At 40.4% G+C, this 20,411-nt stretch overlaps 1 protein-coding gene across 1 annotated transcript in view; it reads left to right on the top strand.

The window, feature by feature from the left end:
* Nucleotides 1-5,723: 5,723 nt before the first annotated feature.
* SEMA6A (semaphorin 6A) overlaps nt 5,724-20,411 on the top strand; it is a gene marked incomplete at both ends in the record, with an annotated part of 60,146 nt that continues 45,458 nt past the window's right edge. The window contains 6 exons of the mRNA XM_079548592.1: nt 5,724-5,823; nt 8,313-8,430; nt 13,794-13,854; nt 15,782-15,844; nt 16,670-16,771; nt 18,862-18,952. Of these exons, the coding sequence (XP_079404718.1) occupies nt 5,724-5,823; nt 8,313-8,430; nt 13,794-13,854; nt 15,782-15,844; nt 16,670-16,771; nt 18,862-18,952 (535 nt within the window). The remainder of the gene's footprint in view (nt 5,824-8,312; nt 8,431-13,793; nt 13,855-15,781; nt 15,845-16,669; nt 16,772-18,861; nt 18,953-20,411) is intronic.

Genomic DNA, 20,411 nt, shown 5'->3' with positions numbered 1-20,411 from the left:
AAGAGGAGCTCACTGTGTTGACTTCTCACTGGCTCAGGTAGACATGGATTCTGACAAGGAGTATAGCTGTGAAAAATCAGATTTTTCTCTTTGATTTGAATGATCATTGCTTTCATGAAACTTCAGAAATTCCTCCATGTCAGCAGAATGATTTTTACTGAATTAATACTGTTGTGCCATGCATATACATTGGGAAACAGTATATATATTTGTATTTATACATACATATATGTGTATATGTATCTATATATACATGTGTAAATTCATATTTCTGAAGAAGTTTTTAGTAAGCTTAAGTAAATGTAAAGCAATTGCACTGTACTGGTATCCTACTCAGAGCTGATTGATTCCCTTTTGGGCTGCACTTACACGTAGGAAAATATTATAACTAAGAAGGCAGAATTTTGATTTCCATGTGTATTAAGAGCTTTTATAGTTTATTAATACTTAACCACACTATGGCAAAAAAGAAGGAACATAGAAGAACAAGAAAAAGTCATATTACATAAATATCTGAAGTCACCAAATTCAGTAAGAAGAATCTGAGCACTGAAGTACTTTGCATGAGGTTGCATTTATATTGGTCTTAGGAACGGAAAAAGAAGAGTGGTTGGCTTTTTGGAAGAAATCTGGTCTGTGCCATCAGCTTAAATGCTACAATTCATGCACTAGGCATAAACCATCTACTGCCTAGGCTGTATTCCAGACGTCTGCTAAGGAAAGAACAGTGCCACAATTCACTCTTCTTTTGACTACTAGCTTCCCTTACAGGAGGAATAAGCATATTTTGAACAGAGAGAATGGGGTTTCTGAGGGCCAGTTCTTTCTCAGTTTATGTGGCTTAGTGCAGGCATGTCCAACCCACAGACCAGGGGCATAAACAGACCATCACAGCTCACAGTGCAGCTGCCCCCAGCCCTGTGCTGTCATCGCTATGCACTCATTGCTCAACAACAACCAAATAGTGGTGTGCAGTTGGCACTGTCTGGGCTGAAACCAGAGCACAGAAAGGATGCAGTGCAATGCCAGTTCAAGTTATGGCAAAAAATTGTATGCACTTAGATACACTGTCTGAACACATTCCTGTGAACAAAGAATAGGCAGCCTTGCTTTCGGTTTTGATACAGGAATTTCAGAATAGGTTTCAAGATTGCTGAATAAATCATCAATTTATATTTGTAACACCATTTTCAGTTGACTGAATACATGACCTGCAAATTTTCAAATAGAATGTGTAGAGTTGCAATCAGATATTCTGCTCAGAAATCTCTCTGTTCTTGTCTCCCTCCTAGACTTGTACAAGACCTGTCTTACCAGAGAAAGATATCCCTCACTTCACAGTCACACCTTATTCATGTCATCACTTTTTAGCAGTGTGCACGTTTTGAGTAATTACTATCAAGGACAAAGTAGTAGAGGAAGAGTAAAATTTCATCAAAAATCTCTGATGAACATTATGAGAACACACCAAGAATTGGAACCACTGCCAATGGAACAGACTGATGTCATAGTTACACCAAAACATGGTCAAATGTCCCAATAGTTCTGTGGTTTTTTTGCTCTCATTTCTTAATGTTAAAATATTAACAGTTAAAATAAATTTTATCACTTATGTGCATTAACTGCATAGTATATTTTACAAAGGCTGCTCCAAAAGCAATGCCTCCTATTTTATCATGTTGACCCGCAAAATCAGAGGTGGATGTTGGTGTGGTATGGCAGTAGAGGTTGAACCTTCCCACCAGTATTCCATTACATTCTGTTGCTGTGTGAGACGGACTTCTGGCATGAAAATGCATATGAAGTAAAGGTGTGGAATTGAATTCCTCCACGCAGAAAAAGTGGCACCCAATGACATTCATTGACACTTTCTGAGTTTTTATAGAGACCAATAGTGGTGGGCGGCACCTTTCAGCAGAGGCAACAGTGATCGTGTTTCAGCTCCCCTGGAGCAGATTTTGATGAGTATGCCGTGCAAGCTCTTGTTCATCAGTGGCAAAAAGCACGTAGCTAATGGTGGTGACTATACTGAAAAATAGTGTTTTGTAGCTGAGAACGTGCTCCATCAAATAGTTACTGTCTTGACTGTAACTGCAGTTTCCATGGAAATGAATAGGAGGCATTACATAAATGCAGCCCAAGACAATTTCCCTTTACCCAGGCAAGCCCAAAGGTTGGGCAGCCATGGCTTAGTGAAAGCCAAAGTGAACTACAGTGGTTTACACTGACTGAAGTTTTCTCCATGGACATTTACAAAATGTTTATTTTGAGATGGTACCTGCACTCACCCAGCATCACCACATATCTACTCTTGCTTCCTCCACCTCTGTGCTTAGAAGTATTTTTTATTAGAAGTAGCTTAAGCACAGTTGCACTGGAGAACGTTTGCATCACTCCCAAGAGCCCAACCAGGGTTCAGGAATTGCTGAAAAGGATGTTTGTCCTAAATATAAGTGTAGCCTTCTCTTATCAGCACTTTTCTGAAATCCCACTCTGACCATGCAGATCTTTCCACAACTGTAAGAACAGCAAAAATAACACTACTCTTGAATTTTCTTCCAAAAACTTACCTTAGGTGTAGCTTGTGTCCTATTCAGTGTTATTTTATTGGCATAGACATTGATAGAGATTTGCAGTCTACTCCAAATGCAGACAGATAGAAGCAGGCATTTTGCATTGTTTTGTGTGAATTCCAACAAGGATGTTAATACTACAGCAACAGAGAACTGCAGTTCTTTTTCTGTCTCCTACTCTCTTTTCCTCCACAGGAGGTACCCCTAAGAGTGACAGGGAATTCCACACTAAGAACCTACTGATCTAATCTCTGTTAGAAGGCAATATAACAGCTCATTTGTGAGCTAACAGTTTTCAGCTAAAAGAAAAAAGATTTGGTCCAGTAACTTGTACATAAAATGACAGCATAAGTTTGTTACATGCCATTCATTTGCCTGTCAGCAGTCTCTGGTATATATTTATGTGAAACAGCACGCATGTTTTAATGGGCAGAAGAGAGTGGCGGTGTAAAATCACCCACAAGAAAAGTTTTTCAGGCTCTAAGGTGAAGTGGCAACAGTATGCATACAGCACCTTAATGCCTTCCTGGTAGGAACACATTGATAACAGAGGATGTGCTGACAGGGAGTAGCAGCAAGCAGCTGTTCTGCTCCAAAATCACGCTCACTGTGAGCCAGGTGGTCTGGATTGTTGTCCTGCAGGCTGATGCTGTGAGTGAATAAGGCTCAAGAGGAAGAACTGAATTGCTTAATAAGTTTCTTCCTGCTAAATAAGCATAAGGTCATGTGCATTGCAGAATATAGTTTTTCACTGGAATGCAACAATTTCAAGAAAATAATTCAAATTTATTTTTGTGTTAATACTGGATACCTTATTTAGTCACTTTCCAGTGACAGAATTTTAAAGGTGGCAAAATTACATATCGAAGAATTACGTGAAGAGAAAGAAATTAATCCACCTAATGCAGGCCTTTGCTCTAATTCATACCTTTGCAAATTCAAAGTACTGTGTTTACTTCTCCTAGTTTCTACTTTGGGCATCCCCAAGGAGCCCAAGTGAGGTTTCACTGGGCATGGAAATGGAAAGAAACTTAGTGCACTGGAGTGCAGTAAAGGCAAAATGTAAACAATGATTAAAGAGACAAATGGAGGAAAAAGGCAAAGAAAGCATCTGCAGGCAGGTGTAACTGTGTCAGTAATCACACACAGCTATCACCCAGCCAGTGCTGGATAGGAAGGCTTCTCTTGGGACATGAATGTGCTATCTCCCACCACGCATTCTCACACAAGGTATAATAGACATTTCTGCATTGTGCTGCATTTACTGTTGCTGTTTTAATTCTTTGCCATCACTCTGACACTCTGCTCATGTCAGTCATTGCCTCACGTTAGATATTTTTTTTCTTTAGTCTCAGCTTAACTCAGTCTCAGTTATTTTGTTAATAGACATAGAGAATCAGCCAAGTTTCCAATTTGTGTTTGAGTAATAGTCACAGAATACAATAAATCATTTGTCCTTATGAACTATATTGCACTGCAACAGATTCTCTATTCCAGTGCAGTTAGAGGAGCAGAAAATTTACTTAAAAGCAAATATATAATAAGGGAAATTAATTATTGTGACATTTTGAATTGGATACGAGATGAGAAATATGCCTGCAAAATTGCGAATGAAAATGTAACACTGAAGACGTGTAAAGCCCTTTTTGGTGTTTTGGTTTGGTTTGGTTTTTGGTATAGAGAAAGGAGACATTGTTATCTAATATTAAATGATGCTTCAGAAGAGCAAGTTAGCACATCGTTTTCCAAATTAAGTTTCAAAGGCTGTGTAGGTTATGTAGTCTGACTTTCTGCCTGTAAATGTGGAGTGACTGACAGACTACTGTAAAAATGCCTTTATTCAAAAAGGAATCTTGGGCAGATAGCATCAAAGGTTTAAAATTCTGGGAGGGATTAAAAGAAAACCCCACTTTTACCCTGATTTTCCCTGCAGATCAATGCCTGTGTGAATTTGCCTGGGAATTATGGGCTATTTACTGTATTATGCACTATTTTCTTTCACTGTTTCTAAAGGCTCCTGTGGTTCCTTTCACACTCAAGATTTAGGGATATTTTTATACATGAAACGTGAATGAGTGAATGCATTGGTGGAACGCAAGGGAAAAATGCTGGTTTTGGACAGTTCTGCTCTCCCTTATTTTATCATGAGTTGGAGTACTGGTTTTATGGCATCTAAATTTATGGTTACATATTTTTCTGCCAAAGCCCACTGACATGTTCTGCATGCTCCATCAAGCTCTTTCTGTGTTTCTTCACTTGATTCACTGCTCCACAGGATATGAATCAGTCCTGAAGCATAACCCTCAATCTCTTCTTAACCAGAATAATGTACTGTGTTTTTTATTTATTTACTGTGTATGTCATCATCTAATTATGCAAACCAAAGAGTGTACAGTCTCAGTATTTGCTGTAAAACTCACGTTGGCTATTGATCAGCGCAGGGCATGAAGTTTCTCTGTTGCATATGAGCAGCTTACACAGATGCTAAAGCCTGTATTCAACCAAGAACCCACTGGGGCATGGGCTAGAGGGGAAATGGCCTGCTTGGACAGTTTCTTTTTAGTAACTCATCACAGCTCCTCAGTTACAGAAAGAGGCTTGAGGAGAGGGAAAGCTCTCTCTATATTGTCTTCAGTTTGGGGCCCCTCTCTGCAAGAAAGACAGTGAGTTGCTCAATTGCATGCAGAAAAGAGAAAGCAAGACATATGTAATAGCCAAGAGAACTGGGGCTGTTTAGTCTGGAGAAATGGAAGCTGAGGAGAGTCCTTATTGCTCTCTCCATCTATTCAAAAGGAGAAAAGAGGCTTTTGGTCTGTTTTCTCAGTTGACCAGTGATAGAACATGGGGAAACAGTCTTAAGTTGTACCAGAGGAGGTACAGACTGGATGTTAGGAAGAGTTTCTCAGAGAGGTAGTAAGCAAGTTTTGGAGCAGGCTGCTGACGGCAAGGGTGGAATCCCAATCCCTAAAGGTATTTGAGAAACATAGTTGGAGGAAGGACCTGATGATCTTGAACGTCTTTTCCAAACGTAATGATTCTTTCTGTTGATGCTTTTTTGCATTTCTTTGTGCACTGGTTGAAACTGGATCCCTTAAAGCCTTTGTTTATTTTTCACAGTGTGAAGTGAAGAAGTCTCCCAGCTGAACTACTATGAGGTCAGAAGCCTTGCTGCTATATTTCACACTGCTACACTTTGCTGGGGCTGGTTTCCCAGAAGATTCTGAGCCAATCAGTATTTCGCATGGCAACTGTGAGTATAAGAGACCTTCATTTGCTTGGAAGTAATTCAAATTGACAGTATTTTGTTATGCTGCGAATAAATAACGTTTTTCCTCATCCCTCCCAGATCAACCAATTTACATTCTCAGATAATAAGAACAAGAACTTCTTGACTTACAACAGCCGGATGGTGGGCTGTTTGATTCTCCAAAGCCATAGCCTTTTTCCTCCTCAAACAGATCCTTTTGTAGCATAATTAGACCACATATTTGTTTTATCCAGAAGCAGGTGAGGGAAACTTTTTTCCCTATCTGTTATCAAATAGTTATTCGCCTGCCCTGTGAAATTGTAGGTCTGGATAACCAGTGGCTCATCTTAGTAGCATACTAAAACAAGAGCTTTAAAAATATAATTGGTTTAGCTAGTACAAATAACCAATCTTAGTTCTTCAAAATCTGCTGTATTCCACTTCAGCATTTGGCCTTTTTGGCTAGAAATGTAGATTCTTTTATTTCTCTTTTTTTTTTTTTTTTTTCTTTTTTTTTTTTAATAAGACAAAGTATCTTTTGTAACAGAAACTCTCTTCTTTCTTACCAACACTTGTTGGCAAACTCTCCAAAATTAAGGGTCACACAGACAGCTGCAAATCAGTATTGAGATGTGCTGACAAAACAGGTGGAGAGCTTTCTATGGATTTTACCATGCAAGTCAGATTTGACATAAGTGATTCTTCACATTTGCCACAGCTCAATTGCAATTACTCCAAAGAAAAGAATTCTGAAGTCCCAAAATTTGAGATATTTTATAGGAAGTATTTAGCATGTGAGCCTGTAGAAGTGTGCTAAGAAACAGCAAGTTAGCAATTATAACTCATATTTAAATGTACTTTGGACCAGGAATTTGATTTTGACATCATGGTACTGGAACAAGGCAGAATTACTCTATAGAAAACCCTACTGAAGTTGATTTAAGGTGACCACTGGGCTCTCAGCAGCAAAATTTTACCTTCCAAATGGTTATGCTGATTGTTTGTGTGAAACATGGGATAAATTCTCTCCAGCACAGCGTGCTGAAATGCATGTGAATGTGCAAGCCCAGCTTCTATTAGATCTGTGACTTCCTATAGAGGAAACAGAACCGAATAGAGAAGAACCTGAAAGTTAGAAGTTGGCATTTTGCACGTCTTGGTCAGAAACATTGGGCTTCTGAACGTAAATCCTGGCTGGACTCTATTAATATGTTTCCCAAAGAGTTCTCAGCATCTGATTTACAGAGTTTCTCACACATGATGTTCTCAAGTGCTTTGCCAAAGCTGTACTGCCAAAGTCAGTGCTTCAACCAAACTTGACAGAGAGAATACTTTTAGAGGACAGTAACTGAAAAACACCAATTGAGTTTCTGAAGAATCAGGCTCCCTCAAATAGCTGCAGTTTTCTGGGAAAACATATTGATGGGGAAAAGGCTCGTGTATGGCTTGATGCTAGTCAGATCTTTGTAAGGATTAAGCACTACACAGGCTACTCAGACAGTCTGGATTCTCCCTTCTTGCACATGTTCAAAAGCTGCCTGGATGTGGTCCTGGGCAACCGGCTCTGGTAACTCTGTTTGAACAGGGAATTAGACCAAATGGCCTTCAAGGGTCCCTCAGCCAGTCTGTGCTTCTGTGAATATACAGAGGTGGCACTTCTGTATTATGATGTTGTTCATCAGAGATTTATTGTCCTCTTGTCTTTGAATTTACCTGTATAGCTCCCTAGTTGGTGCATCTAGACATCATGATCATGCATTCATTTGCAACCTAACTGCGAAGTGGCTCTTGGTCAAAAATATTCGCTATTATTGTAGAGAGAGACTAAATGCTTGTGCTGATTCGTAAAGAGGGGGAAGAAGCTGGCATGATGATAGCGTAAGATCAATAGAAGGCTTCCAGTCAGTACTGTTGTTCAGTTTCCAGAAGAACTGCAGTATCAGACTGGTTGCCAAAATAATATGCAGTGACTTTTAATTTTAAAGAAGTTTGAGTAGTGGTTACCCATAGTTTCTCAGAAATCCCCGCAGCTGCTCTACAATATCAGTCCAGTCCTGTAGGAGACCCACTGAGCTGACAATTCGAACCACTCAGAGCCAAGTCTTTTGCTTTAACCACTACTAATCCAGTCACTGTGATGATTGATGGGCCACTGTAAAACTGCTTTGTCCTGCTAGATACACTTTGGCAGCCAGGAGCCAGCATTTAAAGTCTGCAAGCCGTGAAAGAAAAACTGTGAGAAAGTGCCATGTACCTCTGTGCCAACAGCTCTAGAGCAGCTTTACATTCTAAAGAAATTCACAGTTCTTGTCTTCTAAAAAATGACTTTCTCCTTTGCAGCCTTAGCCCTCTGTGCGAGTACCTTCCCGCCCTAGGCTGTGATGCCGGGGAAGAAGAGAAACCACAGATTTCAGCCGTTGCCATGTTAGCATGTGATTCTGTTTTGTCCTTTGCTTTTTCTCTGGAACCTTGTTCTTCTTCACTTCACACAGATACAAGACAGTATCCGGTGTTTGTGGGTCACAAGCCGGGACGGAACACCACGCAGAGGCACCGGCTGGACATCCAGCTGGTCACGGTCATGAACAGAACCCTCTACATTGCTGCTAGGTCAGTAGTCCTCTGCTTCACCACTCCTTACTTGCTTTGCACAGAGCGGGAGGGAGAAGAGGAAGGATATTCTGAGTTTTCCTCTGCTGGGCATGTTATTCTTAGGATTTTCTCACACTCATACAGAGGTTTGCAGGCTCTTAGTAAGATGTATTGGACACCTTGTTAGCCAGTCAGCTGAGGCTCAGTTCTGTGAGAAACTGAGCCATCCCTTTCAGGACTTCCTTCCCGTTGCTCCACCTCCATTTGAGCCTGGGAAGAGAGAATTTGCAAGACTGGTGCCATGGAGGAGAGAATTCATCTTCATTCTGTAATTTCACTTGTGCACACAATTAGTTATATGTTTTAGAGAATGATTCTGTTAGTGCACAAATGCATGTTTGAATAAGAGTTGTTAAACTTTAATGTTGCTAGTTTAGGCTTATTTTCAGTACCACAAAGCAGCAACAAAAAGTTGGGCGTGGAGAAGAAACACATTTTTGCTGCTGTTCTATTGATGTACTCAGAAAGGTTAACTGAATTTGGTGTTTTGGATTTTTTTGGACTGCTGCTCTGTGCGGATACAAATACCTCTTTATATAAATTGCATGTCAAGCCACTCATTTAGCTAGTGTAGCTCAGCATAGCACGACCAGCTTCGGTGGCACTACAGTGATTTATACAGCTGCCTGCCTGGCACAGACCCAACAGTAACTTCCTCTCCACTCCTGTTGTTAGCAAAGGAGGCTGACAATCTCCAAGTGGGAACTACCTGATGGAAACAGGATGAATTCAGGAAGGGCCAAGATTAGCAAGGGTCAGAAGCCCAGCTCAGGTGCTCTTGGACCCAGATCCTGTTTGGGAAAGCTGCCCCTCCAGGAGAACCTTATTTCCTCTCATTTTTTCTGGTCCTTCTGCTCCTCAGAAACATGCAGCCTTCTGTGAGCTACAGAAGGCCAGGCTGTTTCTGCAGATGGGAGAGGTGGTGGGTGGGATGGCTGGGGGTGAGGGAACAGCTGCTGAACAGGCAGCCCCTCACCACTAGCCTGTCCTCAGAGCCCCGAGTAAGGTCCAGGAGCTGTCTGTTGTTCATATCAAGCAGTTCCTTCCCATTTTCTGGGCAATCAGATGTGGCCTGTGGTAGAGAGTAATTCCTGTGTACAGCAGCCAAGTCACTGGTGCTCTTTTTACATGGTTGTTTCTTTGGCTGCTTGAAAACTGCGCTGTTAACTGCTCACCTACAGGCTAAATACAGCTTCCTCAGGCTTCTCACAAGCTTCACTTTACATTTCATCCATGTGCCAGAGTTTGGGGCTGTAGCTTAATACCATGCCCTGCTGGCTTCCTTGCAGTTTCCCCTACCATATCATTTATTCCACAAAGCAACAGCAAGAGATAGGGATTTGAAACCAAAGTGTTGAAGAGCTTGAGGTTTTTAAGCAGAGAACACTTTTTTCTTTTTTTCTGATTACTGCCAGTTTGTTTTCCGTTGTTCTCAACACTGCTTTTTTCCTGGTGTCCCCGGACAGGCCGTCACACTGCTCCCTTCTCCCAGAGGCGACCAGGATCAACCCCTTGTTTTCTCCTTGCATTCAATCCTGGCAAAGTGTGTAGGTCGAATACCACAGCTGGCTGTAGGACACAGGACCGTGGTTCCTCTCCTCCAAGAGGGATTCAGGTTCACTTTGCAGTGGAGTGCTGACCCCACTGTGAGGCCCCAGCTCAGGGCATGGCGTTTCTACCGCTTCCAGTGTGATGACAAGCACACAAGGGCAGAGAGTGGGCTGAAAGTGTTTGGAAGGTGGTGGCAGGATTTCCTCCTTTTCAAGGCTGATTTTGCTTTGCTTTCCTTGTTTGTTTTCCTTTAAATGAGGAAATCATTCGCCGGGAGAAGGTGGTAAATCTGCTTTAGTGGATTTTGCCCTGCTATACTCATAGTTTGTTCCCAGAATGAAAGATTGACACAATTAGAGTTGCACTGCCCAAGCAACCAGCTTTACAGCAAGAAAACACACATAAGCATTTTGGTATATGAAACTGTTGCACGGGTTATATAAAAAATGAAAATACAGGGAAGGAGAATATGTGTATTGGTGTACATTTATGCACTCTTACATATTCTGTAGCTATGCATTTGTATACCTTAATGAGAATGCTCTTATACTCCTTGGGCCTTCTGACCTACAAAAAATCATGAAGATGTAATCTCTTTTGTACTTAAACACGCACAAAAAAATCTTACATTTTTTTCCTTTGGTACTCAGGCACCCTTTGGTACGTTATTTTCCCTCTCCACATGCTACTGAATAAGATCTCTGCTGGGCTGAGAAACTTGTGTGATTTAAGTTAAAATTCTAAGGTAATTTTCATCTGAAGTTATAAACTTCAGAAAATGAATCATCTTTTGATAGTGTGAATGAGGGTTTACAACTGCAATATTGGATCTCTTTCAGAGGCAGTAATACAACTAGAGATTACATACATACAAAGGTTGAAGCAAGCATGTACACAATCAAAGGTGTTTCTCGAAGAGTTTGATAGCAAGATAATTGCAGCTAACATAAGTCCCCTAGATATCATACCAGGTCTTGCTTTCATATCATTTTTTCACTCGTCAAAATACAGTCATAAATTTACATTTGTACCATTATCTGAAAAGCAGTCAAAACAAACTGCTACACATTGACAGTTTTTGTTTTGGTGTTTCTGTTGTTGTGGACTTTTTTTTTTTTTTTTTTTTTTTTTTTTGCCTTGTTTATTTGCTTGTTTTAGAAAGCACAGCTTTGCTTTGCAGGCAGCCTCCTCCAGGAGGACAGACTCGGGTGGAACTTTATTTCTGACTGACTGAGACAGAGAGTAATTTCTGTCTGTTTTTCACTTCTGTCATATGGGTGTGCAACTTCTGTGTTGACTGCTCTGAAGTATAATTCTGTGTCACTTTGGAAAGGCTTTACTTCATATTATCAGACAGATAAATTAATATGAGTCAACCAAAGTTCCTGAAACCATGTTGGTTTTCAGCTGGGATGCCTGAGGTACAGTCTGTATACGAGCAGCTGTTTTCTTTTTTTCTCATGGGAAGGCTAACATCTTGCCATCTCTCACACATTCAGAAATATGAGCTTTTTTTGCCATGCCACCTCCTCCCACTGCCTTGTGTGGTGGCCGCTTTTGTCCACTTTATCTGTCATCCTTCATGTGTGTGTACGAAAGAGTTGACTGAGCCTGTGGAGCATCGGGACGGCTCCCTCCTCATTTGCTGTTACACATTTTCTGAGTGGCCAAGGGTCATCCACAGCCGGTGGCATTATTTAAATTCCCTTCCTCTGCAAGTCCATGCCATGGCAACAAAACTCAGTTCTGCTGACTGGAGGTGGGAAAAACGGAAGCTCAAGGATTAGGTCAATTTGTGTTAGAATAACTTAATTAGCAACGAGCTGTACACATACCACAGCTAGTAGATAGCAGGATTTGGGCAGCAGTGGGAAAAAGAGAGCAAGGACAATCCTGTATTGTCTGTGGCTGGAGAACCTTCCCCACCATCTCATAGCACTTTGCTTCTCTGCTGGCATTGTCAGCAGCTTTATTTCAAATGCAGCATGAGAAAGTAATAGGTAATTTGCCTGATACTGACCCTCCTTTCGATGATCCCATAACTTAGCATATGATTTTCCTTTCAGCTGTTTCTTAAACCAGAAAGTAAGTCCCCTGGGAGATGTTTTATGGAGCATGGAGCTAAGCAACTCGAGCCTCTTTTTGAATACCCCAACTGTATTTTTAATTGTCCTGTTTCAAAAGAAAAAATCATAGCCCATGTAAACTAAGACTGATCATTACAATCAAGAGCTGTGCTGGAAGAATGTTTTTAGAAATCCAGCAGCACCTAATTTGCAATTCAAGAGACTTTGTTCCCACTTTTATGTAGTAGGAGTAACAGCATCAGAGATGTACATTAGAAGGGAGCTGTGTGCTAGTCTGTGAAGCTGATACCACACTAATAGGTAATTTTAGTCCAGCCCTGACCACTGCTATGTCAGTGAAATCATAATAATAATAAACTGAGGCATTAAAGTCATCTTGAAAGAAAATGACAGTTCTGTTTTTTCAGAGTCTGGAGGAGCAGAAAACCCACAGCTCCTCAGTTTGGCATCTTATGCAGCAAATAACTTCAAGTGTCATAGCAGGCAGGAGGTTTTTAAAAGCAGGTTCCCTGCAACTATGCTGCCTCTTTTCTCCATGCGAGGGAAGTGTTGCTAATTCTTATTATGGCAGTGTTTTGTGTTTTCTTTGCTTGAGAGATAACACTATTTACACAAAACCCAAAAAAGTGAAGCTAGGCTTAACAGCCGAAATTTCCAAAATGGAAGCATTCTGTATGCTGCTCTCTGCAGACTCCTATATAGACCTCTCACGTGCCACAGATCTCCATCTGCATAGCTTCCTGCATTCTCAAAAAAAGTCAATGCTGTTTCACAAAAAAACTACAACAACAAAAAAGTGTTGCTCAGTATTCTTCTCTCTCCATTCCCAATTTCATGTGGCTGTTAGTATGGTGCTGTGGGTTGTGCTTTTTTTTAGTCTCCAGATAGAAATGTCTGTGTTCTCAGCTTAGCAGGAGAGGATGTTTAAAAATATCTCTCTACCTGAGTGACTGAGTCTATTTATTCTTTCCTAAGAGAAATTGGCAGCTAATTATAAGAAGAAGCATGCTCTGAGAAAAACACTCTGAGGAAAGTAAATGCAAGCAAGAAATGTGGATTTTGTTGAGAGGAGCATTTTACAATTTGGTTTGGCTATTGGTATGTGAAGAGAGGACTCCTGGGAAGAGCTGTGTGGCTGTCAGCCTTTTGGCTAGCATACTGTCAGCCAAATTATCACATCTGAAATTAGAAAAAAACAAAAACAAAAAATTAACCTTTTTTTTTAACCCTGAGTGGCTAAATATTGCACAGTGAGTGCTAGCCCGGAATGGCGACAAAGGCTGTCACAGATTGCATCTGAGTTCAGATAAAGAAAAAACATCTGCATTCTGGCATTAGTTCTAAGTCCCATTGAGCAGAAATTATAAAATTATATAAGGCTCATCTTCCATCCAAAATTTTAATTATTCATATAATCCATTTCGGGAAATAATCTTGCTTTGAAGTATTGTAAAATTTCCTTTTTTTTTTTTTTTTCTTTTTTCTTAAAGAAAGGAAATACAGTTTATATATGGAAGTGCTTTTCTGGGAGAAACAGGTAATGCTGTCAGTAATGTTCCCTGGTAAGACCTGTGATCCTTTTTTGAAAGGATTATGGATTATCTTGTCAAGTAGGTCTCCTCATGGAAAATGAATGGTTTTACTACACCTTTTGACTCTGCATTCATTTGCTTTTGTTTACAGGGACCATATTTATACAGTTGATATGGACACATCACATACAGAAGAAATTTATTTTAGCAAAGTAAGTAGTTTTTATCATCTTCCAGAAACAGAAGGCAATGGTCCAAAAGTAACTGCTTTTTATTTTATCATATTGGCCCACAATGTCAAAGATGGTGGTGGTGTAGGAGTAGAGGCTGGACCTCCCCACCAATATTCACAGAATCACAGAATGGCCAGGGTTGGAAGGGGCCTCAAGGATGATGAATCTCCAACCCCCCTGCCACGTGCATATTCCATTATATTTAATATTCCATATTCCATTATTATTATATTCCATTCCATGTTGTTGCCATTTGACGAATCGCAGCAGAGGGGAACTCTAACAGAATGGCGTCTGATATGGAGTTGTGTGCAGAGCAAGGGTGTGGAATTGAATTTCTCCACGCAGAAAAAATAGCACCCGTTGGCATTCATCAGCACTTGCTGAACATGAATGGAGACCAAACAGTGGATGTCAGCACAGTGAGATGGAGGATGGAGTGTTTCAGCAATGGCAAACAGGGACATGAAAGATAAGCCATGTTCTAGATAGCCACGTGCAGCTGTCAAGCCGCAAAATGAAGAGTGTCTTCATCATCTAATTGATGTGAATCACTTACTGCTGATGACTGTGTTGACAAAAAGTGTTTCGTAGCAGAGAATTTGCTCTATCAAACAGTTTTATTGAGCTGTTTGCATCTGTTGTTTCCATGGAAAAAATAGGAGGCATTACTTTAGGAGCAACCTATGTATAATGGCTATACTATTCCAATTACGTACACTGAAGCTTTCATCATAAAAAGCAAACACTATTAACATATTTGCACAGAAATTTGTAAATAAATCTGTAAATAAAATCTTACCATAGCAGCACTTTGTAGATGTATCCACATTATCTCCATGGCAAGATGAATTCAAATTAAGAAGAGCTTTATCTGCATTACTGCATTGCAAATTAGCATAAATTTTCTAGAAATAATCTCCCTTCAGCTCCTCGTCACGTAGTGTAATAAGTGACAGACATAGCCTTTGGTCCAGCAGAAGACCATATCAGTTTGGCCAATGCATAGATTCCACCGTAGGAGAGGAGAATTTGTTGATACATCTGTGAAAGGTGCTGAAGATTAGCTTATGTCTTGTTGCTTTTCAAAAAAGGGAGGTCATAGGCTTGTTACGGAAATAAAAGCAATGCTGTTCTTACATTCATGCTCATTTATTCAGCTTGGGGCCCTTAGTGAATGGAGGGTGACTCAGTGTACTACTAGGAAATATTGTCAGAAGAAGTGTAGTGTCTGAGGTGTTACTACTATCTTAAGCTACATTTTAAATAAATATTTATTCTCGTTAATCAACCTACCACATTAAACCATTTATTGAATTCATTGGAAAAAAGAAAAGAAGGAGGTTAGCATTGTTGGAATTTACCTGAAAGCATTCCAGAGAAAGAATGCTGGTAGATGAAATCAGCAGTATCTTGATAAACAGAGCACTCTCTCAGAATGCTAGCTAACTTGAAATGATAGAATTGCCTTCACTATAATTTCTTTGCTAATGTGAAATGTCCTGGAATAGATACTCCACTTAGATTCCAATCAGGATATACAGTCCATAAATGTTTATTTTGATTTGCGCAATAGTATTAAATTAAAAGAAAAGAGCATCTAGTGTTTTTGGAAAAGTACTTATAAGTTTTAGCCTATTGCAAAATTGAGTTGCATTAGGATTTAAAAGAAGAAAAATAAAAGGGAGAGGTTTCTGGTTTAATGAATAGATAGCAACACAAAATTAAGTGAATGGTTCACATCACTGATCTTTCATTGTTACGGCAAATTAATCACAGAGAAAGGGTGCAGAATGCTTTTAATGAGTATATGTTCAACAGCTAGTCTCCCCCAGGGGACCTCTACTTCTGAAATCAAATGCAACAACCTCTGGGCTCTAATTGATTTCTTTCTTGATCCTTGCAGAAACTGACGTGGAAGTCTAGACAAGCTGATGTAGACACATGCAGAATGAAGGGAAAACATAAGGTAGGCAATTTTCATTTCTTTTGCATCTGCCACTTTAGTTTAGTTGCTTCACTACTATCTCAGGCTGCTGTCTGTGATGTGGAATGGATCATGCCATTCACTTCTTTGCTAGTAATTGCTTTTTCCATCAGCCCAGTGAAGGCTTTAATTTGCAAAAAAATAGTTTACTTTAAATGTGATAAAGCATTACGACAGGAGGCACAGCAACATCCCGAAAAGCTTAGAGCACTGGAGGTTTTGAACATCATGCCATGTGTAGTGTTTTAGGTTAACATCATCTCAAAAGCTAAGTGCTGTGGTCCATCCTCCTGTAGGGGCTTACAGAAAAGTTTATATGACGTGTCAGTGTGTATAGAGGGAGGACTGTTTCTCACACTAGTCTTCCCTTAGTGTAACACACAACTAACACGCGTGAGGTCAGAGTTAGATGTTGATTCTGATTCTTCGTAGAGCTTCCCCTGCTTGTTCCAGCTGCTTCATGCAGATACACTGAGACTGTTTTACAGCAGCACAGGTGAGATGATCAGATTTTTCACTCCTGAGGAAAGCAACAGTGTTCAAACAAAATTCTAGGTGAACAGCAAAATCTGAACTGCAACATGGAAATCATATCCTCAGTTCTTTGTAATCATTTTTAACCACCAGAATAGAAATAAATTGCATCTCACTCATTGTCAGTAAAACACAGTTGAAATAAAGCCTAGAATGTCACAGTAACTTCCAGCCAATTTCATTTTAGACTTGACAGTGAAAGATCACACTGAAAAAAATAAAACCAGACACCCAAGTAGAGTAACTGAAATACTTTCTGTTGTCTTTCTTCAGGATGAATGTCATAATTTCATTAAGGTTCTCCTAAAAAGAAACGAAGATACTCTGTTTATCTGTGGAACAAATGCATTCAACCCTTCTTGCAGGAACTACAAGGTATGTGATCTGTTAGTGAGATTTCATTTGTGACCTTTCCTTCTGTTGGATTTATTGTGACAGTGCTGGCACAGCATGAAGTGTGTTGTTCAGCAGTACATCTTTCAACTCCGTAGCCCATCTATTCAAATATTTCCCATTTTTTTAGGCTTGCAGCAATCCTATGTCATACAGCCTTCATCAGCGGATGTCTTTGGAGTAGCTGTGAAATTAGTTCAGTTAGGCCTTGGTATCTGGGCTCTGCTTTTTCAGGCACTGCAATGTCCCACAGGTTATTTCTTATCCTTCAGGAAAAAGAAAATTCAGCTTCACTAGTGCTGCTTCTGACAAAACCACAGCAGAGAATTCTTATTCTCTTCAGTGCTGTCAAAGTGAAAAACAGTATAAAGACATTAACACTGAGGAAAACAGCTTCCGTAGTGGTATTCACTGTGAATGCTTTTTCTGCAGTGCTGATTTACTTTGTTTAGCCACTATATTGTCTATAGTCTAGGAAGTGCATTGGAGAAGTTCAGCATAGTCTTTTATTTCAGTCTCTAGAGGAAGAATCAGATTTATTCATGTATGAGCTTGCATCACGCATCTGGTACAGGTAGCTGATGTTCTTGAAACCTCTGTCTCTCTTTTTCTTCCTCTCCTTGCATCTTGCTCCTAATGTGCAACTAGGTTTCCTGGCTTCAGTGTGATATTCAGTTTTATTGTTTCATTTTATTGTTTCATGGCCCCTGCTCACACTGCTTTTGCTAGAAAGCTGATTTTTAACACAAATGCAGATTTCGTTGGCATAAATGGCTCTCCTGACCCCTGCTGCAGGTGTTTCATTCCTCACGACACATGGCCCCTTCAGGATTCCTCATCTGTCACTGAGCTGCCTCATACCCAGGCAGTCAGAGGAAGTCACCTTGACACCTCCTCAGGCTTTTCCTCTATTACTGGGTTACAGAGAGAGATCACTAAAGTTGTGCCTGACAGAGAACAGGGCTATCCTTCCACGCACAAAGTGGAAGTGTAGACCAGCCTGCGGTACAAGGCTCAGTATAGGGAAGGCTGCACAGAACTGCATTTCCCCTCCCTATCATCTGTAGTGTTTTCCGTCCTCAAGGAAGCACAACTAATTCCCTTCACAATGGATTTGAACAGAAAAGGCACATGACAGAAAACGAATGCTGACAGATCATCCACCAGAGGACTTAGGTGCTGTAACATTCAACCTAGAAGCTGGTGGGAGTAGCTGATGCTGCCAGATGGGTTATTTTTCATGCTCTGTGAATCTGTGTGTGGTTCGCATAGCGTGAGCTCATCATGTTCCTTGACTATGCTAGGGAGATGTTTATTCCCAAAATACTGCTGTATAAGAATCTTAAGCAGGTAAGAGCTGTACCTTTCCCACAAAGCTTGCTAAACCCTCTTGAACTTACTGTAAAGTTGATCTGTGTATTTGTATAATTACCAGTGCTTGGGGTGAATTTGTCTCCCAGGAGTTACACTTAAGCCTTAGATTTTACAATTTCTGCACAGATTAATTCTTGCCTGATGGTAAGAGGATTTCTCCATAACACAGCCTCAACTGATGCTTGGAGGGCATCCTTCTGAATATGAAGAGGCACTGCTTTTGTGACTAGACCAGAAGAATCTCCGGACTTTGGGGGGAGAAATGCACATACACATAATTGTCCTACTGTTGTTTCTTCTGACTGCTATGGCTTGCAGTCTTTTGCTGTGTATAAAAGCGCTTCTGTTGGATCACTGTTGAGGATATATTTTGAACCCATGCCAGAACCACAGACCACGTAGCCTGCTGCAGTTCAACAGGAAGCTTGTGTGTAGATAAAATATTGACTGAAGACTTTTGTAAAATGTGTGTAAAAAGTGAGAGTGATTAGGCCTGAGAGGGTGCCTGACTTACTGGATGCACATTTTTCAGCCTGATTTTATTTAACGCTGTGTTTTTTGTCGTGTTCTTCGTTCATAACCAGGAGGGCAATTGCAGAAAGGGCTTTGCTCCCTGCCCAGAAATGAAGCTACCATTAACCTGGTCCAGGGTAAGAAGTCTTGCTCCCGTATCTGAGGAGCTCCCTTTTGTTTTTCAGGTGGATACACTGGAGTTCCTGGGTGATGAGTTCAGTGGAATGGCCAGGTGCCCCTACGATGCAAAGCATGCCAACGTTGCATTGTTCGCGGGTAAAGAAGAATGACTGAAATAATCTCTTTTGCTTTCCTTCCTGCAGCCCAGGCTTGCCATTGAGTCCAAATGCCAAGGTAGCAGATAGGGAGTGGATAATGACTAAAAATAAGGGCCATAAGGAACTCACACGCACAGGAAGCCTTGCCTTGTCTGGGACTGGCTTCACTACCACAAACAGCATTGCGTGAAGCCTCAGTTTCTTGGTTCGGTATTTCAGTATTTCCTGGAGTCATAATAATACAATGTCAGACCAGAGTGAGGCACCATTTCTGACTGCATCCTGCTTCTGTGAAGGGCAAGGGCAGGACTTATGTGAACTTTGATGAGGAAGAGACAGGATATGCTGTTTAACAACTCTAAAGTTACTTCTATTAGTGCAAACCGTTCTGATCTTCTCTTACATTTGGCTGTAAAATTAGATGATAAAGATAATACAGAAGCCACCTGTGATAATGTCACTGTCCTTTTCAGTAGGTGTACTGCAAGCAGGGCTTGGGTACCTGGAAGTACTTTAGCAATTCCTCCCAAAATGTTGAGGTGTAGGAGTTTGAACATACGGAGCCACTAAAGATCATGTCCATGGCATAACTGCTGCATTAGCTGCTACTGCATTTGAGCTGGCATGGTCTGCTTTACAAAGGAGAGATTTTATAGCTGGTTGTACAAAAATTATTTGCTCCTTCTATGGTATATAGTGGGTCCTTTTGTTTTAAAGCAATGGTGGTCATGATGATAGTGATACTGTGTAGTTTCTTAATTACAGTCGGAAGATCATAAAACTAGAAATCCTTTGATTATAGGTGATTTGTAACCCACAGAGAAAGAGGCACACCTTCAAAACAAGATGCATCCCAAGTGTCTCAGATTGCTGTCTCTGGGGCAGTCTGAGTCAGCTGTCAGGCATGCCTTATTCACTACATTGGCCAGAAAAGGCATTTATAACCAATGTAATGCAAACATTTATCTACATGCAGCTGAACCGGGTGAGATGAGTCCCATCCTGTGGCTGTAGAAGTCCTCACATTATTTGAAAATAGTATTTTTAATAGAAATAAATTCTCTAGCTCTTAGGATGATTCGGTCTGAAAATGGTAGTGTCACGATAAATTCTTACTGAATATACCCTGTAAGTCTCCTAGCTTCGTAAAATTGGTTTGATACAGCATACATACTGATCTGTGTGATAACTTTTCAGAGTGCAGAGGAACGCTGTTTCAGAGCAGTTTAGGGCACAAATCCAGCTCATCTGAGTCTGCTGGGAACGCTTACAAGAATATGGCTCTTCTTGCAGCTTGTAGCTATTTTAGCTGATATGTGTGAATTGTAATTAGTCACATGGTCTCCTGCAACTTGTCACGAAAAAAAATAAATGTGTGATTGTATTAACATGAGTTCAGACATCCACAGCTAAACAATTCAGCTTTTTATACTATTTTAAATTGTTTTTAGTATCTG

This window comes from Tetrao urogallus (assembly GCF_951394365.1).
Source record: "Tetrao urogallus genome assembly, chromosome: Z".
Lineage (NCBI taxonomy): Eukaryota > Metazoa > Chordata > Aves > Galliformes > Phasianidae > Tetrao > Tetrao urogallus.
The sequence above is the reverse complement of the archived record's forward strand: the minus strand, read 5'-3'. Positions and strand labels throughout refer to the sequence as shown.